The sequence below is a fragment of the Mus caroli genome, unplaced genomic scaffold (genome assembly GCF_978045245.1).
Source record: "Mus caroli unplaced genomic scaffold, Mus_caroli_1 scaffold_4, whole genome shotgun sequence".
In the NCBI taxonomy this organism is placed as follows: domain Eukaryota; kingdom Metazoa; phylum Chordata; class Mammalia; order Rodentia; family Muridae; genus Mus; species Mus caroli.
The window spans coordinates 95,876,443-95,904,226 of NW_028227259.1; the positions used below are offsets into that span (position 1 = coordinate 95,876,443).

Here is a 27,784-nt window from a genome sequence, read left to right on the forward strand (position 1 = left end):
GAACAGAATGGAGATTGTGAGACCAGGGAATGTGGTGGGTCACCCTCATCATTTCTGCACTCAGCTGGCCGTCCCTTAGTCCTTCCCTCTGTCCTTCCTTCTGTCCATCTCTCAGTCCTTCCTGCTCAGGACCCAAATGTTAGGGAATAAAACAGGTCAAATGACGGACACCTCGTAAGTCATGACTACTGTGTCCAACAAAGTTTAAAACAAGGTATTTCAAGGAGGTTTGTCCCTTAAAACAATTTTGTAACAATGTCAAGGTCCTGTGTTCCATTACCAAACAACAGAGATGTCTCCAAGCCCCCTCAGATCGTATCAGAGCCTCATCCCTTAAGGTAGGACAGTGAGGCTTGGGGAAGAGGAGAGATCAGGCTCGGTGCAAGGCGAGAATGCTAGGTGAGGGTCTTTGCAGGCTTTCCTTGGTCACTGGTGACAATTTAATGGTTACGTTTTTTAGGAACAAACAAAATGCCTCCATGGAAAATGTCTAAAGCAAAATGTCAAGCAGAGGACAATAGTGGCACACAGTATTCCTGGCAATAGTATCCCACCGTGCTCTGTGTCCAGGCTTGCGACCTTGGGACTATCTATCATCACTATGACCTGCATGGTGTGTGTTCTGTCATTCACGGGCAGAACAGATCGTCTCTCTTAGCATACTACTCACATGTTCATTCAACAATTTATTCACTTATCCATCAAAATCACTCCACGATTAGTAAATACACTAGCAACCGATTTACAAATGGCCCAGTCATCAGATTTGGCTTATCAAGTTTGAATTCAGTGTCCGGCGGCAAAGTGACAATGCAAAGAATCTGCATCTTGATTTCAAGGTACTCTCTCCTGAGACACTGAAGTGGAGGCTTAAGGAACTAGCAGGAATCTGCCCCACAAAGAGGGAAAGGGCATACTAAAGCAAGAGAAACATGTTGAGTATTTGAGGGATACTGGCACTTCAACCCTAACAGGTGTGTCTGCCAAACTACGGAGTTTGGATGTCATTATATAAACCAGGGAACCACTGGAGGATTCTAACAAGAGGACTGACCTACTTCTTCTTGGGCTCACCCAAGGGTGTACTGAGGGAAGCCAGGGCTGAATGTAGACAAACTAGTTAAGAGCCTACTGCTGTAATCTCAGTGTGGATGTAAGTTGAAGCAACAAGCAGAGTATTCAAAGAGAGGAAGAATCTGAGAAATATCCCTGCACACCATACACTCAACATTGGACAGGTGAAGGAGGAAAGCCGGAGTCTTCGGATTCCTCCTTATAGACTAGGGGATTATTTGGGTAGAGGTACTACTGAGCACGCGATGGCACAGCGTGGAAGCATACTGGTTTCTTTTTAGAGGGAGTCTGGGGAAGACATAGGTCTTAATCGTCACATCTGAGACCTATGGGGAATTGAAACCAAGAGAGGCATGAGTCAGTTGGTTTACTCGACTCCCTTTCAAGAAATTTGCAAAACCATGTGTACCTGGCAGCCTCATTTGGAAAGAACAAGTATAGCGATTTGGAAATATGACATTCTGCTTGCTAAAACCATTGAAAACGTAGAAATTAAGAATTAATTTTAAAAAGGGGAGGCATTATGCTACCAAAATGACACAATGGAACAATTTATTTCTAATCTCTTATTAGAGATAAACGAAGGGGGTTACTTCTCATACTTAAAAATGAGCGGAGAACCTGGTGTTTAGATCAAGGAATTCTTCTTAGCGGGGCTAAGGAGCAAGAATTTAGAAACGCGCCCTCCAGTGGTAGTGGAATGAGGGGTCTCTAGCACCCCCTTTACCACCAAACAAAGCCCTGGGTAGAAATGCAATTTGCGAGGATCAAAAGGCCACCTCGCTCGTACCGCTTAACCGAAAGAACCATACTAATCCTCCCAGGGGACAGGACACTCTTCTCCCCCTTACCTGTCACGCCGGCCAAAGGAAAATTTCACTTTCGACTCAACAAAAATAAACCCTCAGGTTTGACAGCTTGCAGTCCGTCCCGCTCTCGGCGACAAAACACCTACCAGCCGACACGCGTAGTCTAATCAGAGCCTCCAGAGCCGACTGGGCAGGGCTGCGACCACGTGGGTGACCGCGGCCAGCAGCAGCAAGCAGCGCAAGGAGGAGGAGGGGGCGTGCCCATGTGGTGGGAGGCCTGCTGGTGGGCGTGGCCTGCGGGGCCGGGCAGGTGGGCGTGGCCTGCGGCCCGGGGGCTCCCTCCTCTCCCCTTTTGCCTTCGCCCTTCGAGCCGCCACGTAACGCCACGTCTCCGCGCATGCGCACCGCGGCTGGTGTCGGTGGCTGTTTCCGGGCTCCGGGGGCCGGAGAGGCTGCTGAGTAGGAGGCGGCGGTGGCGGAGGCCGGGGAGTGCGGAGAGCCGGCTCGGGGGCTAGGCCCTGCGGGGGGCGGGGGGCGGTCGTGTTTTCTTTGGCAGAGGGGCTGGTGAAGCCGGCGGCTGAGCGACAAGATGAATTTCCTCCGTGGGGTGATGGGGGGCCAGAGTGCCGGACCCCAGCACACTGAAACCGAGACGGTGAGCGCAGCGTCGCCGGGGCCGGGCTGGGTGGGTGAGATCGGGGCGTCTATGCCGCTCCCGTCGCCTGCCTTCTTTCCTTCCCCCTGCTCGGACGCGCGAGCTCCCCACGCGGCGGCGCAGCCCGGGCCGTGGTGACAGGAGGGCTTCGGGGACCCGGCACGGCGAAGGACCGCGCGGCCCCTCCCTCCTTCCCTTTAACCTGTCGGCCGGCCAGCCTCGGTGCCGGCTGAAACCCGGCTCTGCGGGGCTGGAAGGAGGTTAAGACCCAGCTGTTGGCGAAGGCTTGTGGCTAAGAATAAAACGATATTCTTGGGGCACAATGCCACCTGTTCCTGCCCCATCAGCTGTAAGAATGGGCATTTGCCTAGGGTTGGTGGTTCAGACCCTACTTTTCAGGTTCACCCAAATGTGTCATGGGGCAATACTTACTCCTCTTGCACGCTGTAGTAATCTGCGCGCTAACCACTCTAGGGACTCTTCTGCTCTATTGGTGACACGATTTGTTAATGTTTTTCTTTTTTAATTATTAAGACATGGAAAACCAGCATTTGATTTTATGTTTAGGATACACTTCCTGGGAAGTTTGCAGAGCCGATTGGAAACTGCTGTGGATGGCTTACCTGAGAAAAATGAATTTAGATATACAGAAAAAAAATGGGTGTGACATTTTAAAGACAAACTTTGGATAGTTGTCATAGCTCTGTTTTGTGGATTCAGAGGGTCATAAAATAGGACCTGCAAGATAGGGTGGAGTCTTTACTAATGAAGAGAGAATTAAAGTAACTTGACCAGAATCTTGGAGCTAGAATTTACTACCGGGGAAACTAAGAAACTAAGCTTTCTGCTAAGCTTAGACTTGATTGCTGATCCCTGGGTTTCAGTTCTTAGCTGGCACTTTTGGAAATAAGATTACCCACATTAATTAAGTTAGGATTAAGTTAACTAACGAATGTAGTGTACTAATGTAGTTAGTGTAGTTTACTCATGTAGTTAGTACTGAGGGAGATGGAGGAGTCCTAGGACTGAATCCAGGGCCTGATTACATGGAGGGCAAGCATTCTGCCACTGAGCCAGACTTCCCACCAGGTTACAACGGAGCTGAAGGCTGTCAAGTGTGTTGCTTTTGAAAATCAGATCTCCTCTTCCCCCAATACCTGGCTTCCCTTGTTCCTCCCCACATGGCAACAAGGCTGCTGTTATTGGAAAGCCAGGGACTTTAGCTCACCACAGTCACAGCCCAACTCTCTAACCTTTCTGTGTTTTGTCTAATATTTGTCTGTCAGAAACACACAAATTAAGAGCTGGCTTTGAAATGAGACCTTGATTTGAATCCAGGCTTCCAGCCTTGGTTGACTTGGACAGATCTGGGAAGGCTAATGCTTTCTAAGTAAAAAGTGCTGGCTCCTGTGGCTGTAATGAGTCTTTAAAGTGGAGAAACATGAAAGTGCAGCCCTTAGTAGATGCTCAGGAAAGGATGGACTTGACTCCAGTAGGTTAGGCTGAGATGATCCTTCGGCCTTGTCACAGTGACCTCTGTGGAAGAGGTGATGAGTTCTTCAGCGTTAGAGGAATTTAAAGCTGAGGCTCCTGGAGCAGCGAGAGGTCAAGCCTCCTCACTCTCCGCTCAGCAAAGTGACTTGTGCAGCTGAGCACAAAGTGAGCTGGAGCTGGGACGCTTGGTTCAGTGTGCATGGATCAGCATCATAGTTTTACATCATGACTTTATACTGATGCCCAGTGTCACCGTGGTGAACATGTAAAGAGAGACGAGAGGGATGCCCTTGTTACTTCACTGGCTCTGAGAACTGAATCAGTAGTCTGTCTTTTGAGGACCGAGGTCACTGAGTTACTGTATGATCAAAGTTAGTTCTGATTCTGTTGGGAAGTCCAGCAGGGCCCAGGGCCACTAGTTGACATGGATTTATAGAGCCTCAGTGGAGTGCATGGTATAATATTAGATGCTTTAATTGTCCATATTTGATTTTGCCTACATGCTTGACTAGCCAAGGCTTTGAGCATCTACTATATAATCATCCACTACCTAGGTTCTTACATTGCTGCAAAATTAAATTGTATCATCTTCAGAATGGCTCTGCATTCTTTCTTTTTCATTTTTTTCTAGTGAAAAGCCTCTTTTATCTGAATTTAACCTGTTCTTTTCTAGTATGCACTTCTAACTTCTTTGCCGAGTAAACTACAAATAATCTCTTTCCTCACAGAACAACCATTGCTGTACAACAAGGTGAACCTGTCTTGTTCTTTCTACCGTCAATATGGTACACACACACACGTTATATATATTATGATCTATATTATACACAATAATTATAATATATAAAATGTATATGTTATATGTATTATATATCATCCTTAAAGTGTCTTTGTCCAAGAGTCAGTTGTATTTCAGATGTTTTTCCACTAGTAATATATGCACTATAAAAATTTCTTCACTGACATGTCACTGAGCTAAATCTCTAATCCCCCAACACATTTTTAAAAAATAGTAAATTAGATTTTTTGTTTGTTTGTTTTGTTTTTGTTTTTGTTTGTTTGGTTTTTTTTTGAGACAGGGTTTCTCTGTGTACCCTTGGCTGTCCTGGAACTCACTTTGTAGACCAGGCTGGCCTCGAACTCAGAAATCCGCCTGCCTCTGCCTCCCAAGTGCTGGGACAAAAGGCATGTGCCACCACACCCAGCGATTTGTATTTCAAATAAACCACAGATATTATGGTCAGAGCAACTTACAAATATTAGGCAGTAAACAATGCCATTGTATTCCTCCACAGTTGTTTGATCATTGAAGTCTCTGTGTCAGGCTTTTTGCTCAGAGATTTTTCTAGTGTACGGATTGCTTTAGCTGTTTTCCTACCGTTACTTTTTTCTTCCTTTATTGTGGAATGTGGGGGGAGGGGGTTCAGGGGTGTGGGGGTGGGTGGGAGTGGTTTCTGTGCTAGAAATTGAACCTGAGTGAGTAAGCTCCACCCCAGTCCAGCTTAGCATCTCCTGTATGGGACAGGAGTAACACTGTGCACTGTGTGTGCCTAACCTTCCATAGCCTCAGCTGAGAGGAACTTTGGACTTTATTAAGATATTCCTCAAAACCAGCCAAGTAGTAAAGATCTGTATTTGTATCACAGGAGCATCAGTGAGTCTGTGAAAAAAGGGGGACATTTTAAATCTAGGATTCCACCCACAGTATACTTTGCATTTTAAAATCTAGTGCTTTTGAATATGGTTTCTTTTCTCCCCACCCCACCCCCTTAAGGTAGAGAAAGACACTGGCTGGTGTCTGATGATTGAGACCCCTTTCACCCTGGGCTACACACATACTTGTGAATGCTCACGTGTTCTTAGTTTTATGTCTTCTGTTCAACTAGCACTGGTTTTAGAAGATAGTTTCTTGAAAAGTCCATAAGAAATGTGAATATATTTGATAAGTTGTAGGAATTCTTTCTATTTCAGGTTAGATCTTGAGGCACAAAAGTGGCCAACAGACTACAGCAACAGAGTCTCTGCTCTGCCCCAGGCATCTCTGTGGGGGCTGATCTGGAGGAACTGGCTCAGAAAGCAGGAGGGCTAACAAGCTAGCTAGCCACAGGTGTGTTTTTAACTAAAATTGCTCAGGGAGGAATGGGCTCTTCAATCACAGTTTAGGGCTGGCCTCTGATTCAGCAGGTAAGCCACTTGCCATGCAAGCCTGACAACCTTCAGTCGCCAAGACCCACAAAAAAGAAAAAGAGAACCAGCCTAACAGAGCTGTCCTCTGAACTCTCTGCCTGAGCACTGTGGTGTGAGCATGCCCCGCCTGTCATAGTAACAAAACAGAGATTTTGATGATGCACAGTGTGTGTGTGTGACAGAGTGCATCGTAGTGTTAGTGTAAGCTCTGAAATGTCCCTGGAGCTGCCACTTCCCTCTGTGCTAGTAACTAGGTCGGTGTCTTAATTGGGATGTTTTCTCACTCGGCTTGGCTTGCAATAGGAGTTTCAGAGAAAACCAGGAGAGCGATTTGCTTCTGAAGATGTCTATGTTTAAGCATGCCCTAACACTACCCCAGGGTGTTCCACCTTGTAAATGAGAACAACATTAACGTGGGATGGCCTAGAAAACAGTTTGCTACCTAGGAATTGTGTTGTCCGGTGGTCACAAACCAAACGGAAAAGCCTTCTTATATGGAGGTATATAGGTGGGTGGTGTCTTCACAGCTTTCTGTCTAGGCCCTGGATGGACACGCACCTAGTTGTGCCTTTCAGGGAACTTCAAGTATCTATTTCTCTGAGAAATGTACGTAGAGCAAAATTGTCCTAGTAGGCCTATTATTCTGTGATAGAAGTATATAATATACTTATTTCTGTTTTTCAAGAGTTCCCTGTGATCAGCAGCTCTATACCTAAAAGAATAAGCCCCGAACCCTTGTGATTCAGGGAGTAATTACAATCATTTGAACTGAATTATCTCCTAGGAGAGAACATACCCAGTTCACTTCTAGAAGCTTGCGTTTGTTTGCTTGTTTTTGAGACAGGGTTTCTTTGTAGCCTAGACTGGCTTTGAACTCAGAATTCAACTGCCTCAGCCCCAGTGCTGGGATTATAAACTACCACACCCAGCCCAGAAATTCTCCATATAAAAATGCTATGCTGAGTTTTTAGCTAGTCCAAATATCATGGAAAAGTTATGCTTGTTTTTATACCAGAGAAGTAGTGTAAACATTTCTTTATAAAGTGCTAATCATCTTTAATTTGAAAACTTCTATAATGTTACATGTTTTTAGACATGTGTATGTATGTGTGCATGTTATGTGTGTGTGCATGTTACGTGTGTATCTGGATCTGGTTGCACATGTACCCTTATGTGTGCTAGTCTGCCAATCAGAAGTTCCGCCTTTACCACATGTGGATTCCAGGAATAACACTCAGGTTATCATCAGGCTTGACAATAAGAACCTTTATCCATGAGCCGACCTGCCAGTCCTATAGTGTTAGACTTTTTTGTTGTTTTAAATTATTTATTTTTATGTGTGTGTGTGTGTTTTGCCACACCATGGGTGTGTCTGGTGCCTATGGAGGCCAGAAGAGGACATCGGATCCCCTGGAATGGAGTTATAGATAGTTGTGAACTTCCATATAGGTGCCGGGCTTGAACCGGGATCCTCTAGAAAAACATCCGTCCAGTGCTCTTAACCACTGAGCCATCTCTGTAGCCCCTGTAGTGATAGGTTTTAAGATTCTGGCATTTATGACAGGCTGTTTGGTAGACAAGTCTCATGATAGACTTGTTGAAAGGTTGTCCTTTTTAGGAACAGTCCATTTCGTGGGGAAAGCATGAACAGTAAATAAAGCAGTGTAGTAGTACCTTGGCAGATCACATGTGATTGTAACAGAAATGGGTTTTGTTGTAGGTGAGGTTATCCGAAGACAGCTGGCCTTTGCGTTTCTCTTGTCTTCAGAGTTACAGAGCTACATTGGAAACAAATCCCTGTCCTTGCTTGTAGTTGATTAGCAGTAACATTTATACTATTAGTCCATTATGCTTTAGTAGTATGCTGTAGGTTCACATGAATTGTTTTAGTCCTACCAAAAAGAATCTTCCTTGGGAGTTCTCTTTTAGGAAGGTACAACTATGTTAAACTCATAGAAAGCAGGGATAGACCATTACAGGAAGTTGGTAGTAGGTGAACAAATCCCTCTTAAATTATTAAATGCAGAGGCTCTTTTTCGTTTTGTTTTGTTCTTTTGGTTTTTTCGAGACAGGGTTTCTCTATATAGGCCTGGCTGTCCTAGAACTCACTTTGTAGACCAAGCTGGCCTCAAACTCAGAAATCCTCCTCTCTCTGCCTCCCGAGTGCTGGGATTAAAGGTGTGCACCACCATGCCCAGCACAGAGGGCTCTTTTTAAAAATATTTTTAATATGATATTTATTTAGCTTTATGTTTTGCTAAGATGTATGTTTGTATATTACATATGGGTCTGTTGTTCAAGGAGGCCAAAAGAGGGTGTCAGGTCCCCTGAAGCTGGAGGCACAGAGGTTGTGAGTCACCCTGTAGGTGCTGGGACCTCGAAGAGCATCAAGTGCTCTGCAGTGACCTGTTTCTCTTGCCCCTTGAACACCTAGAGATTTAATTGTTCCTGTCCTTCACTGATGCCTGTTAGACGCCTGTGAGGAACAGAAACTCCTGCAGGCCGTGATGGCACTGCCTTGCATCCTACTTTTGTGTATCCCCAATCCTCTCTTTGTCTGCTTTTAACTGTATTTTATTATGGGGCATGCATACCGTGGACTGGGCAACAGTGTCAGTTCTCCCTTCTCCCTTTACATGGGCTCTGTGCATCAGACCCAGGTCGTCAGCTTGTGAGCGAGTGCCTTTACTCACCGAGCCATCTCTTCTACCCAGGCTTCCATTTTCATGTCCTTCATTTCTATTCCACTCCCAGCTAGTCCCATTGCTTTTATGGGGGTGGGGGCTCCCCTGAGCATTACAGCTCTGTGTATATCTAATTTGCCTGTTGTTAGTGGGGCTCTTTATCTCATGTTTGACTTGCTAAATGGAATTATGACTCTGACGCAGCAGTTAACAAAGACGTTCTGATAGTCACCCATGTGAATTATGGTGACTCAAATGTTCTCTTGATGAGACTTATTTTGGGGATTTCATGGTGATTCAAATGCTCTATTGATGAGACTTTTATTTTTGAGGTGGGGCTTCACTCTGTAACCCAGGCTGGTCTTGACTCATAATCATCCTGCCTCAGCATCCTGGGGAGCTGGGATTACAGATATGTGCCGCCATGTCTTGGTTGTGTGTCTGTGTTTTCATGTACAACCTATACCAGTAAGCACTAAGTTTTTTATGGCTATCCTCTGCATTTACAGTTCTCTTTCCAGAGGTGAACGTGTTACTAAGTACAAATCTTTCATCTGGATTAACTTTGCTCAAGAAGCTTTTCCTTTAGAACTCTTTTTTTTTGGTGGTATTGTCCTTGTATAGTGTGTGGTTATTTAATGTGAGGGCCATGAACCGTCATTCAGGGTGGGCTCCTCAGTGAAGCAGGTAGGGCAGAGAAGCCTGAGGTGAAGCCATGGCAACCTATATGGGCTAAAGGATGTCACTGACACTCAGCAGCACCGGAAGTGTCCTGAATGTAGGTCCAGTGAGCCAGGTTTAGGGAGTGGGCAAAGTCTGCTTTTCTCTCACCCCATCACCATGTTCTGTGTCTCGTAGCTGCTGTGCCCATGTCTTTGTCTCTAAAAGGTGAATGTGGTGAATGTGGAGTGGTGACAGTCTCATCAGGACTTCATGAACATTAATACAGTTTTCAGGACAAGGTTTCTCTGTGTAGCCCTGGCTTTCTTGGAACTTGCTCTGCAGTCTGGGCTGGCCCCAGACTCACAGAGATTCTTATGCCTCGGTCTCCCAAGTGCTGGGATTAAATGTGTGGGCCACCACAGCCTGGCTAAATAAATTTTAAAATAGAAAGCACTTTAGCATCCATCTTTCATATGGTAAATGCTGCATTTGCCATATGTCTGCATTGAGTAGTTAGGGGCTCTGTTACTGCGGTGAAGACCATGACCAAAGCAAGCCAGAAGGAAAGGATTTATTTGGCTTACACTTCTTATTACCAAAGGAAGCTGGAGCAGGAATTCAAGCAGGGCAGGAACTGAGACAGAAGCTGATGCAGAGGCCATGAATGGGTCCTGCTTACTTGCTTGCTCAGCCTACCTTTTTATAGAAGCCAGGACCACTCACACAGGGATGGGCACCAACCCAATGGGCTGGGCCCTCCCCATCAGTCACTAATGAAGAAAATACTTGCCTACAACCCAGTCTTATGGAGGCATTTTCTTAATCGCAGTGCCTTCCTCTCAAATAACTTTGGTTTGTGTCAAGTTGACATTAAACTATCCAGCACACCATGTTTTACCAGTACGATAATATAGCTTGGCATACAGCTCTGAAGTTGGAATTTAGCTTAGAATGTTGGTTAGTATTGTTATCCCACTGATACGGTTAATAATAGTGGGTCTCCACGTGGTGGAAGGAGAGGACTGACTCTGGACAACACACTTGCATGTACAGTAACAGGAAATAAACTGTGGGTCCGGAGAGGTAGCTCGGTGGCTCCGGTTCTCTCCCAGTGAACCTGGGATGGTTCCCATCACCCACAAGGTAGCTCAGAACTCTACTTTGGGGAATCCAATAGAGGATTCTGGCCTCTAAGGGAGCTAAGCATATACATAATACATGCAGGCAAAACACTCAAGCACATAAAACAGAAATAAATAAATCTTTTTTTTTTTTAAAGATTTATTTATTTATTATTATATGTAAGTACACTGTAGCTGTCTTCAGACACACCAGAAGAGGGAGTCAGATCTTGTTACGGATGGTTGTGAGCCACCATGTGGTTGCTGGGATTTGAACTCCGGACCTTTGGAAGAGCAGTCGGGTGCTCTTACCTGCTGAGCCATCTCACCAGCCCCAATAAATCTTAAATAATAAAAAAAAAAGCATGGTGAGTGAATTTTAAATGTGTTGTTCTGGACCAGTGAGCTGTTTGGTCAGGTGAGGATGCTTGCCACTAAGCCTGATTGTCTGAGTTCAGTACCCAAGACCCGAATGAGAACTACTTCCCACAAGTTGTCCTCTGATTTCCACATGCACACCATAGCAGTACATCCATGCAAATATACACACACAAATAGGTAGAACGTAATTTTAAAAATTGACTGTTACATTGCATAAACGTGGTATTAATTACCATCAAGCTAGTGTTTTCAAGAAAATATAGAAATGTAGACTTCCATGTGAAATTTTTTAATTTTCTAAAGCTAATTTAACATTATTTCATGTACAAGTCAGATAACTTTCAAATGCTAAGTATGCTTTTATTCCTTAGGTTGAAATAGAATATTTTTCTTGCATTCAATTTTTAAATATTAAGTAATCCTAAGAGCGTATCTTGTTTGGATCCTTCTACATTATAGATAATGAAGTGGACTTAGAACTGCACTTTAGGTTCCATCGGTTCCTTATCAGTTTCCTGATTTGCAACTTCACTAGAACATATTTGCAGCCCCCAAATCAATACCTGCTCACCTGCAGAGCAGTAAAGCAGAGTCCCAGTTTCCATACCCAGCTGAGGTCTAGGAAGACCACCTAATCCTGTTTCTACTTCTCAGTGTAAGAAAGTCTCAGTATTCTGTAGTACTACATGTTTGCATGTTTGTATTTGTTGTGACATTTCTCTGTTACAAACGACCTCTGAATTGTGATTTTCCTAGGCACAGGAAGGATAGACAAGGTCTTACAGAAAACTGAAAGAGTTCCACTCAGAATGAAGGGCAGTTGGCCTTGAGTTCAGTATCCATGAGTAAGGATACTTATTAAATGAGCCGTCTTTACAGAGAAATGTGCATAAAACAAAGGGCTTACTTTTGATTTGAGAGATTTTTTTTTTTTGGTTTTTCGAGACAGGGTTTCTCTTTATAGCTCTGGCTGTCCTGGAGCTCACTTTGTAGACCAGGCTGGCCTTGAACTCAGAAATCCGCCTGCCTCTGCCTCCCGAGTGCTGGGATTAAAGGCATGCGCCACCATGCCTGGCCCATGGTGACTTCTAGAACATAACTGACACAGCAGGAACAGTTGACCTCGTAAAGCAGATGAATATTAAGCCAAGTGGTCAGTCTTAGAACAGACATGCTAAAAGAAAAGCAGGACCTGACAGAGATTTCTTTGTTTTTGTTTGTTTGTTTGTTCCTCTTAGGTTATTGAAACAAAAATAAATCTCAGAATAATAAAAATCAATATATAGTCTACAGTTGACTTATTTCATTTTCCATCACCAAAAATTTTTTCCCTACCTCAATATATATGTATATACAAAGGGATATTTTTTCAAAAATTTGCTTCTTAAAATATGTAATAGTGAGCATTGAAGTTTTTTTTTTTTTAAATCACTAGTGAAAATGATGGTTTGCCCAAAACATTTTACAAAATATTTGTTTCAAGACCAGGTTGTAGGGCTAGGGAGGTGGCTCAGTGGTTAAGAGCACAGACTGCTCTTCCAAAGGTCCTGAGTTCAAATCCCAGTGACCACATGGTGGCTCATAACCATCTGTAATGGGATTCAATGCCATCTTCTGGTGTGTCTGAAGACATCAGTAATGTACTCAAATAAATAAAATTTATTTTAAAAAAGACAAGGTTGTATGTGTGTACGTGTGTGTACATGTATGTGTGTATGTGTGTGTACTTGCACTAATGATTGAATCTCCCCGGGAAGAATGTGCTTTCCTGAGTTTACATCTGTGTTACCTGTAAAATGAATTTATTATTTGAGGGCATTGGTTCAGCTGCTGTCAGAAAAGCTAGTAGATGTAAAGGAGAGAGAAGTTTCTCTTTGTCTTGTAAAAGTTCAAGCTGGTAGGCAACAGGGGACTTTGCCCCTGAGATCCCTGAGTGGTACTTGCCATCACTGACAGTACTGTACGAAAGAACTAGTGAAGAGGCTTTAGTACCATCAAGTTCCCAGCCCAGGCGGAGACAAGTTGGAAGAGGAGTGAGGAACACAAAGTTCCCCTTAAGAATATGACCTTGGGGGGCTGGAGAGATGGCTCAGTGGGTAAGAGCACCTGACTGCTCTTCCGAAGGTCCAGAGTTCAAATCCCAGCAACCACATGGTGGCTCACAACCATCCATAACGAGATCTGGCGCCCTCTTCTGGAGTGTCTGAAGACAGCTACAGTGGACTTACATATAATAAATAAATAAAAATCTTAAAAAAATAAAAAAATAAAAAAAAAAAAAAAAGAGAATATGACCTTGGAATTATAGTCTGTTGGTCAGAATGTAGTCACACTTGATGCCATGTTTTCAGGGAGTCTCAAAAAGTGTTCTGTGTGGACAGACTCGCACACAGACTTATAACTAAAAGGAAGTGCAGCTGACACAATGACACAGCAGGGAGAAACACTGGGAGTGACAGTCTTTAAGATGACAAGTTCTAGATAGAAATTAAGCAATTTAATGCTCCAGAAATGAAATACGTAGGCCTGTATTTGAACAAAAACAAACCTTTGTAGGGTTTGGGCATAGGCAATGTGTTTCGTTTCATTTGGTTGTAGTTGTCTGTAGAGAGTAGCAGCGCTACACTTCCTTCCAGGAACATCACTAAGGCACACAGTCACCCTGAGTGAAGCAGGAGCCCACAGGCTTTCCAGCAGCAAACGCAGGAGTTGCAAGGCTGTGTGTCTCAAACACCCGAATACTAGTGTTGTGAACATGCCTGCCTGTGTTCCTTGTGAACATGTCTTCTGTGTTCATTGTGAACATGTCTTCTGTGTTCCTTTTGAACATGTCTTCCTGTGTTCCTTGTGAACATGTCCTCACATTTTTCTAAAGCTGTTTCTCCTCCGGTATCAGCAGTAATAGCCGGGGCTCCCTACATGTTCTTATTTAGCTCAGGCTAGCCTTGAACTAATTTTGTAGCCTGACCTTGAACTCCTGATGCTGCTGCCTGACTCCTCTTAAGTGCGGGGGTTACCTGGTATGCTACCACAGAGGGCTGTGAGGAAAGTGCATTTGCTGCAATCCAACCAGAAGTATTATTTGGCCACTAGAACTAAGTATTCAAAAAAGAGAAAAGTTCTTTGTCTAGAATCTCAATACTGGATGTCTTGAGCTGAGCAATGGCAGGAAAATACTCAAATAATTCTCAACATAACCACAGTCATCCACCTCTACAGAAACAAAAAGAGACTTAAAACCCACAAAACAGGCCGGGCGTGGTGGCGCATGCCTTTAATCCCAGCACTTGGGAGGCAGAGGCAGGCGGATTTCTGAGTTCAAGGCCAGCCTGGTCTACAAAGTGAGTTCCAGGACAGCCAGGGCTACACAGAGAAACCCTGTCTCGGGGAAAAAAAAAAAAAACCCACAAAACAGATGAAAGACAAGGGAGGAGACTGCTGTGCTACTCGGCAATACTACTTTGGCTTAAATTGTTTAAACAGAATCACAAGCTTCGTGTTCTCAAGAGATAAGTATGTTGTTTTTCTAACAGTAAAAAATTTATAGTAGAAAAAAGAAGTGAATCAGCTGTTTAACAAAGAGAGAATTGTAGTGTTTCATTTCGAAGACTCAATAAAATTCTGATCATGGTAGTTACATTTTAAGGTAGAAAATACACCTGACTTGGAGACTACGCCTATGTGCAGTTAGAGACGTGCCCGGAGTCCTGGCTCCTAGGAACCCTGCACTCAGCAGCGCACATGACTTCCTGGTTCCCACTTGCTAAGAACAGAGAAAGTCTGAAGGCTCCTAGAGCACTGCAGGGAACAGGAATAGAATTTGGAGGACACTGTATTTAAATGCTATTCAGATATAAAAACTGTAAGCCTTTGAGTGATATACTAAAACCTCATTTATAGAATTGTCAAAGTAGCCAGGCATGGTGGCACACGCCTTTAATCCCAGCACTCAGGAAGCAGAGGCAGGCGGATTTCTGAGTTCGAGGCCAGCCTGGTCTACAAAGTGAGTTCCAGAACAGCCAGGGCTATACAGAGAGACCCTGTCTCGAAAAACCAAAAAAAAAAAAAAAAAAAAAAAAAAAAGAATTATCAAAGTAACTTATTAAAGAGCGCATAGTAAGTTTCGTTTGTTTTGTTTTTCGAGACAGGATCTCACTGTAGCCCTGGTCATCCAGAACATTCTGTGTAGATCAGCTGGCCTCAAACTCACAGAGATCTGCCTGGGTCTGCTTCCCAAACTCTGGGATTATAGGCATGAGCCACCACACTGGCCTTATCAATTTTTAATAAAATACTGAGCTAAAAAGGAGTAGTTTTAACACTACTTCTTTTTCAGATGTTTTCACCAAGTCTAGACCGTAACCATTTTTATTCTCTGAACTGTGTCTTAAATGACAGAAGTGATAAGTGTTCTTAATATCCACCTGAAAATCCGTTTATTATTTGATGGTCACAGGGCTTGTCTGTTCTGTAGCTCTACAATGATTTTTTTTTCAGGATTTGGGGTTTAGATGGAATATTTGTCATATTGAGGATCTAATTCTCAGTACAATTTTAAAAGTACACAGTTGTGGGCAGCCAGGATAGTTTCATTGGTAAAGACACTTGCTACCAGGCCTGAAGACCTGAATTCAATTCCTCAGACCTACAGGGTAGAAACAAGTGTGGTTTTCTACAGAATGTGCCCCCTCAATACACACCCCATACCTACCTGGACGCATGTACATCTACACACATGCACACGTACAGAATAAAATTATTTTACATACATGCTTTTGTTTCTGTGGGCTCATTTACCTACTGCCTATTTCTATTGTGTGATGTTCTTTTTATGTCAGTACAGTTAATTCTTTTGAGTAACTATTGGGGTCCATCAAATATGTCACAATGTGTTTGACTTTCCTCATTTGGTGGACATTTACCCAGCTTTATTCTGTTGCATCTAGTACTCTGATGTTTATTTTTAAGTTCAATTTGAATTTGAATTTCTGTCAGTTATTTTAAAGTAGAAATATTCTGTCTTTAAAGACTTTGAGACACTTAGAACTTTAAAATTGGAGGCTGCAGAGATGGTTCGGGAGTTAAGAGCACTTCTTGCCGGGCGTGGTGGCGCACGCCTTTAATCCCAGCACTCGGGAGGCAGAGGCAGGCAGATTTCTGAGTTCGAGGCCAGCCTGGTCTACAAAGTGAGTTCCAGGACAGCCAGGGCTATACAGAGAAACCCTGTCTCAAAAACCAAAAAGAAAAAAAAAAAAAAGAGCACTTCTTCCCGAGAATCAAGGTTTGATTCTCAGCACCCATATGGTGGCTCACAACTGTCTAACTCAAGTTCCAGGGGATCTGATGCCCATTTCTGGTCTCTGTGGACCAGGTCAGCAAGTGGTACTCAGACACATGCAGCTGAAATACCCTGCTAAGCACAGCTACTGACCTATTAGTGTCTTCTCTAATTTCTCAACTGCTTTGACTTACTGAGTTGGCTTCTCATTTGCTCCTTCCCACTTCTTAAGTCTTTGATGAGGTAAAAAGATCTCTGTAATTCAATAATACTACCTAAATAAATAGAAAAATCACTTTCTTAAAAAAAAAAAGATTTACTTATTTGCTTTATGTATATGAGCACACTGTAGCTGTCTTCAGACACACCAGAAAAGGGCATCAAATCCCATTACAGATGGTTGTGAGCCACCATGTGGTTGCTGTAATTAAACTCAGGACCTCTGGAAGAACAGTTATTGCTCTTAACCACTGAGCCATTTCTCCAGCCCCCCAAAAACCCATTTCTTCAATATACCATTTGCTGATTTTTCTTCAAAATTAAATGGTAGAAATTTGGGAGTGTACACCATTGTTTCTTTTTTTTCTCTTCTAATGCTGTTTTGTTTTTCATTGATAGATTCAGAAGCTCTGTGACCGCGTAGCTTCTTCTACGTTACTGGATGACCGAAGAAATGCTGTACGTGCCCTTAAATCACTCTCTAAGGTTCGTAATGCTAAATTACTACTACTTTGAAAAAATTGATTACTTTGCATGTGTGGGTGTTTTGTCTGTATGTCTGTCTGTACCACTTGCATGTGTTGTGTTTGCAGAGGCCAGAAGAGGGCAATGGAGTTTTAGATAGCTGTGAACTGCCTTGTGGGTGCTGGGATTCAAATCCAGGTCCTTTGGAAGAGCAGCCAGTGCCCTTAACCACTGAGCCATCTCTCCAGCCAAACTACTGTTTTGTTTTGTTTTGGTCATTTTTGTTTTTGTTTCTTCAGTCAGCCATTAGTTCCTGTAATAACACATTCTTGTCTTCTGTGCAGAAATACCGCTTGGAAGTGGGAATCCAAGCTATGGAACATCTTATCCATGTTTTACAAACAGATCGGTAAGTTTCGTGTATCGAATTTTCTTTCCTACTTTTTGGAGTTTTAATTTGTTTTGAGTAGCCATCATCATCCCAGAGGATAGTAACGTTATGTTTACATGATGTTTTTTATTCTTAGTTGTCACTTACTGGATACAAACCAGTGGGCTAAGCCTTAGTTTAGACATAAAAGTGGAATAAAGAACCAGATGTGGTAGTGCCCACATGTAACCAAAGCACTTGAGAAGTAGGGCAGGACTGTCAGTGTATAAGTCCTCTGTGCTGTTTGTTTTTGTGGCAGGGTTTCTTTATGTTGCTTTGGCTATCCTAGAATTTGCTCTGTAGGCAAGGCTGGCCTCAAACTCAGAGAGATGTGCCTGCCTCTACCACCTGGCTAAGGTCATCTTTGACTTGCTAGCAAGTTTTTGGCCAGTCTGAGCTACATGTGATCCTATCTTGGGGAAAAAAAAAAGGTGATGATGTAACTTAATTAAAATGGCTTAAGATTTTGATTTGTATTAGATAAATGGATATATTGATACTCATTTACATAAAGATATGTTACAGTGTGTAGGTATAGAGACGTTTCCCCTTAGGATACTAAATGCATAAATAAGAGTCTGATGTTAAATCTGGTATGCCTTTAGAGAAAGGAACTCAGCTTGTTTTAACTCAGTTTCTTTTTAGATTTTATCTGTACTTTCTGTTTTAATTACCTGTGCATAGATAATTCTATGTCTTGCCTCTGATAAAATATGTCAAGCTTTAGTTGCTTGTCACACATTTCTACTCCACTGAGATCTCATAGAGACCTCAAATTCAGAATCGGGGTTGGGGAGACAAGTGTTTCTGTACAAGCATATGGGTCTGGCTCAGATAAAAGCTCAGTATGGTAGCTTGCTGCAGGAGGAAACAGGTAGAGATCAGAGCTCAGCTGATCGCTAGTTCTATTCTTGACCAGTCTTTGCCCACTTCACCTATTTTTTCTGAATTTATCCCAATCAATAGTATCCTTCCATTGAATCATAAACTAGAAGATGCTTGCTGGATTTGTCTGTCTAGGCCAATGTAAAACAGTAGTCATGTTTTCAGCCTTCCTGGCCTTCATTCTGGCACTCAGTATATCCAACACCTAAATCATTTTCCTGGTTTTTGCATTATAAAGTATGAAAAAGTACTTTAAAGTTTAATGATCAAAGATGTAGTTTATTGCTTCACAGTTTCAGTGCTGGGGTTGAGGGGGGGCTTAGGTCAGGAGGCCAAAGAGACTTAAGTTAGCTAAAAGCAGACTAGTGCTGGAGGGTGTCACTGTGAGACGACTCAGTCACATGTGCTAGTTAGAGGCCATCTTGCTGTCTTTAAGCCTGCTTGAGCACCTTCATGATTCATGGCAGTTCTAGGATCACTTGGAGCCTGTGATCTGAAGGAGCAAGGACCAAGCCAGTATACTTTTACATTGTAGTCATCAGAAATGAGTAAACAAGTTGCCTTAACTTAAGGGATGGCTCATTAGGGTCCCCCTCTGAGAGCTGTGTCAGAAAGCTTTAGACATTATCTGAAACTACCACTACCTTTAAACTGTATTGTTTTTTGGTCTCTGATCTCTTCAAAATTTGCCTAGTTTGTGTGTTTCACCACTTCAGTGTAGTATAAAATATAGAATGAGACTTCTTGTTTGTTTGTTTGTTTGTTTGTTGTTTATTTTCTGAGACAGGATTTCTCTGTGTAGCCCTGGCTGTCCTGGAACTTGCTCTATTGACCAGGCTGGCCCCAAACTCAGAGATCTGCCTGCCTCTGCCTCCTGAGTGCTAGGCTTTTAGGCATATGCCATGTGCCAAATTCAGATTTCTCGAGGCAAAGAATGTAAGCTTTTTTTTTTTTTTTTTTTGGTTTTTTTGAGACAGGGTTTCTCTGTGTAGCCCTGGCTGTCCTGGAACTCACTTGGTAGACCAGGCTGGCCTCGAACTCAGAAATCCGCCTGCCTCTGCCTCCCGAGTGCTGGGATTAAAGGCGTGCTCCACCACGCCCGGCTAGAATTTCAGCTTTTGAAAGATCTGGGCCCTACCTGTGCATTTATTTCATAGCCACTCTTGAGTATGGTCCAGCAACTCCTTACTTAGTGATGGTCCTTTCTGCTTCCCAGACAATGTGGCCTTGACTACTTTTTCAAAGCTAACTACTGTGTATAATTTAGAGTAGGTAGAGTAACACCCCACCAGATGCCTGCATTCCTTATCAGCCAAATGTGGGAAGTCATCTTACATAGCAGAGGGAACTTTGCAGATGTAATTGTGCTAATTGATGAGAGGAAATTACACAGATTGTCTAGGTGGACCCAATGTGACCACCTAAGTCCTTAAAGACAGGGCAGGGAAGTGAGAAAGGGGGCCTGGAATTGTAACATGAGACATACTTGACCCACTATTACTGACTTCTGGAGGGCCGAAGGGTGACAGGCTAGTGTGATAGTTCCGCAGGCCTGGCGTTAGTCTGTACTTTCTCCCTCTTTCTCCTTCCTTCCTTCCTTCCTTCCTTCCTTCCTTCCTTCCTTCCTTCCTTCCTCTCTCTCTCTCTTTCTCTCTCTCTCTTTCTCTCTTTCTTCCTTTCTTTCTTTCCCACTCTCCCCTATCTTTAAAAAGAAAGAAAGAAAGAAAGAAAACCAAAAGATTTATTTATTTTATGTATGTGAGTACAGTGTCGTTGTCCTGGCACACTCCAGAAGAGGACATCAATCCCATTTCAGATGGTTGTGAGCCACCATGTGGTTGCCGAGAATTGAACTCAGGATCCCTGGAAGGGCAGTGTTATTAACCATTAAACCATCTCTCCAGCCCTCCCCTTCTCCCATCCTCCCCTCCCCTCCCCCCCTCTCTTTCTCTTTCTCTCTTTCTTTCTTTCTTTTTTGTTTTTAGTTTGTTGGTTTGGTTTGGTTTTTTGTTTGGTTTATTTTGATTTTCGAGACAGGGTTTCTCTCTGTAACCCTTGAACTCACTCTGTATACCAGGCCAGCCTCAAGCTCAGAGATCCACCTGCCTCTGCCTCCCTAGTGTGCTACCACCACCTGTCCATTTTGAACTTTTCAAGTATAAATCTTAGACCTTTTAAGGAAATTCTGTTCCAAGTATTTTATTTATTCTCATCATTAGAATTGTTTAAATAAAATTGTTTTCTTATTTTTTAATTATTTGATTTTGCAAGTTGAATTTTTATTCTGTGACTGTTCAATTTGCTCACTAGCTCTAGTAGTTTCTTAGTGAATTCTGTGTCCAAGATACACTACTGCCCGCTGAATATGGCGTAACAAGATGCAGTAAGGCTAGGCCCAAACCCTTGTATCAAGGATGGACACAGTGAGGGGGCTGGAGAGATGGCTTAGCAGTTAAGAGCACCGACTGCTGTTCCAGAGGTCCTGAATTCAATTCCCAGCAACCACATGGTGCCTCACAACTATCTGTAATGGGATCCAATGCCCTCTTCTGATGTATCTGAAGACAGCAATAGAGTACTCATATACATTAAATAAATAAATCTTTAAAAAAAAAAAACAAAAAGGATGGGCACAGCGACCCAGTAGGAGGAAATGGGCCCCAACTGCAGGCAAAAATGACCGCGATTCCCCACTCCCCACTATTAGGAGTCCCACAAGAACACCAAGCAACACACCTTTAAGGAATATGCCCAGGACCTACCTTAGACCTCTACAGGGTCCATGTTTGTTGCTTCAATCTTGATTCTGTGGGCCATGTTCTCCTGGTGTCCTTTACTCTCTGGTTCCTACTGTATGGACTTGATGAAATGAAACCATAAGCTGTTTGACATGGGTGCTGGGGATTCAGAGTCAAGTCCTTGTGCTACAGGGGAAGTGTTCCTTCCCACTGGGCCGTCTCCTCAGCACCAGTTGGCTTGTATTTTTGTAACTGTAGCTTCTATTTCCGTGTTGGCTGAAGGTACAAGGGTCCTGCTGTTGTCTTCTTACTTGAGAGAGGAGCGTTCTCCCTTCACTGGTAGTGCAGTTACAGGACCTTTGTGTCTTGTTGGAGCCCTGAGGATTTTTTTTTTAATTTATTTATTGTTATAAGTAAGTAGCTGTCTTCAGACACACCAGCAGAGGATGTCAGATCTTATTACAGATGGTTGTGAGCCACCATGTGGTTGCTGGGATTTGAACTCAGGACCTTCAGAAGAGCAGTCAGTGCTCTTAACCACCAAGCCATGTCTCCAGCCCCCAGGAGCCCTGGGGATTAACAGCTGGGTCTCACACATGCCATCAGGATGCCCCACCACTGAGCTGGGATTTCTTGTGAGTGTCTTGGTCATGTTAAAGAAGGTCTCTGGTGTTTGTGTTTCTCAATCATTTTTTTTTAAAGACCTGTTTCAAAATTTCCAAAAGCAAAGCTGTGAGTAATTAGTGTAAAAGCCCACTTGCCTCAGTCTCCCCACGCTCTGACAGCCCTTAAGCGTGTCACCTCACCCTTGCTTTCTCTATCCTTCTCATGTGTGCTGACTCTCTTGTGACATTTTCGTTTGTCTGGAGGCTCTGTCATCCTCCATGAGCAGGAAAATCATACATATTTATGAATGTACATGAACATAAAATTACTGGCTCTTCTGTTTGCTAGTTTTAAAGTTTGGCTTATTTTTATAAATATATATTTTAACAAGCATACATATACACATACATGTAAATATACATACATATCTTTTGCTACACAGAATTATTGTCTTATTTTTAAACTTTATTATTTGTGAACATGGGTGTTGTGCCTGCATGTGTCTGTGCACCATGGGCACACCTGGTACTCATGGAGGTCATCTCAGTCGTGGGGAGACTGAGACTGGAATTACAGTCAAGAGCTATCACATGGCGACTGGGAATTAAGAAACAGCCAGTGACATCAACTGCTAAACCATCTCCTCAGCCCCGTGTCTGTCCATTTTTAAACTTAGATTTTTCTACTTGATATTTTATTAATATTTAATTATAATGCTATTGTATTTTCTTTTAAGATACATTTTCATTGCTGTCTTATATATGCTAGTTTTTAATTAGACAGTCAAGTGGAGTCTCAATTTTTTTATTCTAAACAAATCTTAATATAGCCTCTTATTTTAATTTAATTTCTTTTTTTTTTAAAGATTTATTTATTTATTTTATGTATATGAGTACACCGTAGCTGTATAGATAGTTGTGAGCCAACATATGGATGCTGGGAATTGAATTCAGGACCTCTGCTCACTCAGGCCCCACTCATTCCAGCCCAGAGATTTATCTATTATTGTACATAAGTACACTGTAGCTGTCCACAATTCACTATGGATGGTTGTGAGCCACTGAGTGGTTGCTGGGATTTGAACTCAGGACCTTTGGAAGAGCAGTCAGTGCTCTTACCCACTGAGCCATCTCACCAGTCCCTTAATTTAATTTCTTATTGTTATTGTTAGGATGATGATGATTAGGTTGATGAGGAGCAGGGGAGGAGGAAGGGGAAGAGGAGGAAGAAGGAAGAAGAGGAAAGTCTCACTCTGTAGCCTGGTCTGGAACTCAGCGTATAGTCCAGGCTAGCCTAGAACGTGCAGCCACCCTTCTTGTGGCTCCCGAAAACTGAGATTACAAGCATGAGCCACTTGCGGGCTTTACTAATACTTTCTTAGATTAAGGTTCTAGGGAAAAAGGAATACTTTATTGGTCTTATGAAAGAACTGCCTAAAAATGTCCATAATAGTTTGAACTCCAGCCAGCAGTGTGTAAATATAATAATTTCTTTTTTCTAGTTCGGATTCTGAAATAATAGCATATGCTTTGGACACACTTTATAATATAATATCTAATGATGAAGAGGAAGAATTAGGTAAGTTTCCAGTCATTTTACTGTATTTCTCTTTGTAAATTAACTAGGTTATACAAATTTTGCTTTGAAGTTGAGTTTATTTTATAAACTTGTTCATTGTGTGGTGTTTTCCTAAGTTGCTCTCTGAATCAACACAGTAAAGCTCTAACTTTAGTCCTGAATGCTGTCTCCAGGACGATTGCTCAGTGTGCTCTGGACCATTATGACGAGGTGGAGTGAGGTTTTCTGTCCTTAAATCAGGAACTCACTATGTAGCCTGGACTATCTAAGCTCAGTTTCCTCCCTCAGCACACACCAACAAGCCTCACCTATATTCTTCTTACTTTTACATTTTTGTTTCTTAGTGAACTTACAAGGTATTAGATATCCTGACATTTTCAAATGAAATATGTTTCAGTAGATTCTCCTTCACCCTCATTCATCCACCCCAGATCCTCTGTCTGTCTCTGTCTCTCTCTGTCCCTCCCTTTTTTTCTTTTTTCTTTTTTGTTAGGTAGCTCTGGCTGTCCTAGAACTCACTATGTAGACTAGGCTGGCCTCATAGAGATCAGCTTGTCTTTGTCTCCTGTGTGCTGTGGTTAATTTAAAGCAGGGCCCTGCCACACCCAGGAGAGCCCCCTTTCTTAACTTTTTCCCTCTTTGGGCTGTATTAGGCAGGATAGGTACTAGCCAGTGCTGAATTAAATAATCCCCTCTGGTTGGTTGGTCTTTGTATGTGCTATTACCATTATGTTAGAACAGTAGTTAGGGGATGTTTCTCCTAATACTTAAGCCTTGGGTGGTGGGCTAAGACCTTGTTAATATATAAAGAGTAACAATTTGTAAAATTTAGGGAGTTTTTTGTTTCCTGTTCTCAATATGAAGATATTCATATTTGATATGAAATAAATATGTTTGAAATTCACTCTTTCCTTACCTCCTTTCCCTTTCTATTTCAACATACTGGATACTTAGAGTACGGCAGCTTGCCCTTTGCTTTGTTACTTGGTGAAAAGCTTGGTTGACTGTCTGTGACTGTGTTGTATATCCTGTAAGAAGATGCTCACTGAGTAACACTGCACAGTGCCGTGGAGGCTGTCCACACAGCCAACTGCTACTTACAGAAGACGTTAGTGGGGTGTCCATTACTTTACAGAAAAGAGCAGACTCATTCGTGTGTTTTATAATTCTAATTTATACCAAAATACAACAGAACAGATTGTAAATAAGTATTGATCTTACACCTGCTTTATTAACAGTTAAGCAGAGAAGCATGTTATGTTAGCTCCACAGAGTAGGTGGGTAGTGTGAGTGTTTGAAACGTCATGCTCCCATGGAATTAAGTACACTTTTCTAAAGGTTTTATGTCTCTGTGATGTCTCACTTAGAAGCTTATGAATTTCTAAAGGGTACATATTTTTAGTAAACAATTTATTATTCCTGGAAGAAGAAGTTGACCATGGAGCCACTTAGATACATGCACAAGACCATGCTTTGAAGAGCAGGAAGGACACTGGCTTCCCCTAGTTGGTTTTCAGATGAGGACAGTAGAAGCAGCAGACCTTTCTTTCTGCTGTTGTCTGAGCGGGGCCCTCTCTGTGTCGTCCTAGCTGTCCTGGGATTTGCTCTAGAGACCAGGTTGGTTTCAAACTCAGATCTTCATGCCTCTTCCTCCCAAGTGCGGGAATAAAGGCATGCCAGACCATGCCCAGCCACACAACATACTTATTTAAAAAAAATGGTTTTAAAACTTTGGTTTCTTATATCTTAGGCAGTCAAGGGGTGGCAGTCTTGGGTGTATTTAGGATTTTTATGGGTTTTTGGTTTTTTTGAGGCAAGGTTTCTCTGTGTAGCCCTGGCTGTCCTGGAACTCACTCTGTAGACCAGGCTGGCCTCAAACTCAGAAATCTGCCTGCCTCTGCCTCCCAAGTGCTGGGATTAAAGGCATGTGCCATCACTGCCCAGCTGGGATTTTTATGTTTTATTTACTTGCATTTTTGAGACAGGGTTTCACTGTGTAGTTCAGGCATGAACTCACCACATAGCCCAAGCTGGCCTTGCAGCCAGGCTTTACCTTTGGCTTCTTGGGTACTAGGGTTATAGGCAGGAGCCATGGAGCGAGCCTGCTTCTCTGCTCTTTATTTTTAATTCATCATTCAAAAGGCTATTTTTTAATGATTTATTTATTTTATGTATATGAGTATACCATTGCTGTCTTCAGACACACCAGAAGAGGGCATCAGATCCCATTACAGATGGTTGTGAGCTACCATGAGGCTGCTGGGATTTGAACTCAGGACTTCTGGAAGAGCAGTCAGTGCTCTTAACCACTGAGCCATCTCTCCAGCCCCAAAAGTCTTTTTGATAATATAGGAAAACAGCTTTTGAATAAGAATAAATAGTAGCATAATAACTTTTTTAGGGCCTTTTTCTTCTGAAGTGTCAGTTAATCTGAGTAAATTTTTAAAAACTAGATATTAAAAAAATGTGTCCTTGGACTACAGTGTACTCATATACATAAAATAAAATAAATCTTTATTGTATTATCAGTATCTTCTCATTAAATGCTTCATCGTAAGGCAATTCTCCAGTGACCCAAAAATTTAGAGTTCTCTCCCTTGAGAATGTGTGTTTGTTTTTGGTTGGTTGGGTTTTTGGGGGGTTTTTTGGTTTTTTTTTTTTGGTTTTTTGTTTTTGTTTTTGTTTTCGAGACAGGGTTTCTCTGTGTACCTGTGGCTGTCCTGGAACTCACTTTGTAGTCCAGGCTGGCCTTGAACTCAGAAATCTGCCTCGAAAGTGCTAGGACTAAAGGCGTGTGCCACCAGTGCCTGGCGTGCTATAACCCTTCAGTGATGAATCTGTTTGAATCTTCAGTGTTTAGCATATATATTTAATATATAGCTGTGTGCTGGACGAGCCTCACCTGTGTAAGTCAAGTGAGGGAGTCTCATTTTCTGAGTCCTGCTGCTTACTTGGCCAGCTCCTTCGTTCACAGAGATACAGTTTGCTCTGTCATCTACTTTCTACTTATTCATTTTTGTCTACCTTTCAGATGATGTTGAAGGTAAAAGTTTGCATTTTCATATGCGTGATGCTTTAGACGTAAGACCTGGTAGTATGTCTACTGTCACTGTCAAATGCTGTTTCTTCTAGCTGCTAAAAAGTATGATGTTGGTTTCATTGTGTCGGAATCTCTAATTTAAAAACCATACTTAATAATCTGTTATCCTTGGGGCTGGCGAGATGGCTCAGTGGTTAAGAGGGCCGACTGCTTTTCTGAAGGTCCCGAGTTCAAATCCCAGCAACCACATGGTGGCTCACAACCATCCGTAAGGAAATCTGATGCCCTCTTCTGGAGTATCTGAGGACAGCTACAGTGTATTTACAAATAATAAATAAATAAATCTAGGAAAAAAAAAAAAGAAAGTGGCTTAAAAAAAAAATCTGTTATCCACACCATGAAGCCATTCTAGTGTTTCTTTTAATAAAATCAAATTTCCTCTGGTAGCTCCATTTATTCAAATTTGTGTATAATTCCTGAAGAACAAATTGTTTATTTACAAGTAATACTTGAATATGTATACACATGTGTGCATGCATATTTACTTATGAGTGAGCTGGAAATTACTCAGCTCAGAGAATATGTGTTCTCTTGTATAGGCCAGCCTGGCCTAGAACTTGTAGCTGGTCTCCCGTCTCTGCCTTTTGTGTGCTAAGATTGCAGGCATATGCCTCCATGTTCTCTTTTTATACAGCAGTCCTCTCGATTGTGGACTTGATAGGGAATTCTATCAAAGGTCCTATAGTGGTTTTTATACCTCTAGAAAACATACATCTACAAATATACTTTAAGGACAAATATATTTGTATGAATTTAGTTAGAAGATAGTTCTGTAAATAGGTCTGGAATGTGGTAGGGTATGTATGTATGTATTTTTTTTTGTATATATGAAGTATGTGTATGTATTCAAATATATATTTATGTACACACACCACAAAACCCTTAAAGATTAGTCTATGCTATAACAATAGATCACTTTTTTCCCACTTACATTAGGAATTACTTATTTTTACAGGTTAGAGAAATTTGCCCATAATACTTAAGCTAAGATTAAAGAGAGAAACTCAGCTGTGATATAAGTATACCAGATCAACAAGGTGGTTTGTCTCATGCCTTTGCCTATATATGTATACTAGATTTTGTTCTGTTTTGGTGAGGCAGCGCCTTTCTATATAGCTCTGGCTGTCCTAGAACTTACTATGTAGACCTGGCTGGCCTAGCACTCATATATCTGCCTGCCTCTGCCTCTCAAGAGCGCCACCACGCCCAGCTAGATAAAAATTTCTTGATAACTTTAAATGTGAATAACTGAATAGTTTTAACAGTTTTACCTTACTGTACCACTGAAAATGTTGTGTACTATTAGTTAGTTTGAAAGCCCTGCATTAAAGCATAGAAGGGCTGGGGCTGGAGAGTTGGCTCAGTGCTTCAGAACACTGGCTGCTCTTCCAGAGGACGTCAGGCTCATTCTCAGCCC

At 42.4% G+C, this 27,784-nt stretch overlaps 2 protein-coding genes across 3 annotated transcripts in view; one reads left to right on the forward strand and one right to left on the reverse strand.

The window, feature by feature from the left end:
* G3bp2 (G3BP stress granule assembly factor 2) overlaps nt 1–2,066 on the reverse strand; it is an 87,301-nt gene extending 85,235 nt beyond the window's left edge. The window contains exon 1 of the mRNA XM_021161935.3: nt 1,926–2,066. The gene's annotated coding sequence lies outside the window, so the exon portion shown is untranslated. The remainder of the gene's footprint in view (nt 1–1,925) is intronic.
* Nucleotides 2,067–2,305: 239 nt separating this feature from the next.
* The window catches only part of Uso1 (USO1 vesicle transport factor), a 66,986-nt gene continuing 41,507 nt past the window's right edge, over nt 2,306–27,784 (forward strand). For both annotated transcript variants that reach the window (XM_021162717.2, XM_021162718.2), the window contains exons 1-4: nt 2,306–2,538; nt 16,965–17,051; nt 17,375–17,439; nt 23,191–23,267. In XM_021162717.2, the coding sequence (XP_021018376.1) occupies nt 2,473–2,538; nt 16,965–17,051; nt 17,375–17,439; nt 23,191–23,267 (295 nt within the window). In that variant the 5' untranslated portion in view covers nt 2,306–2,472. The remainder of the gene's footprint in view (nt 2,539–16,964; nt 17,052–17,374; nt 17,440–23,190; nt 23,268–27,784) is intronic.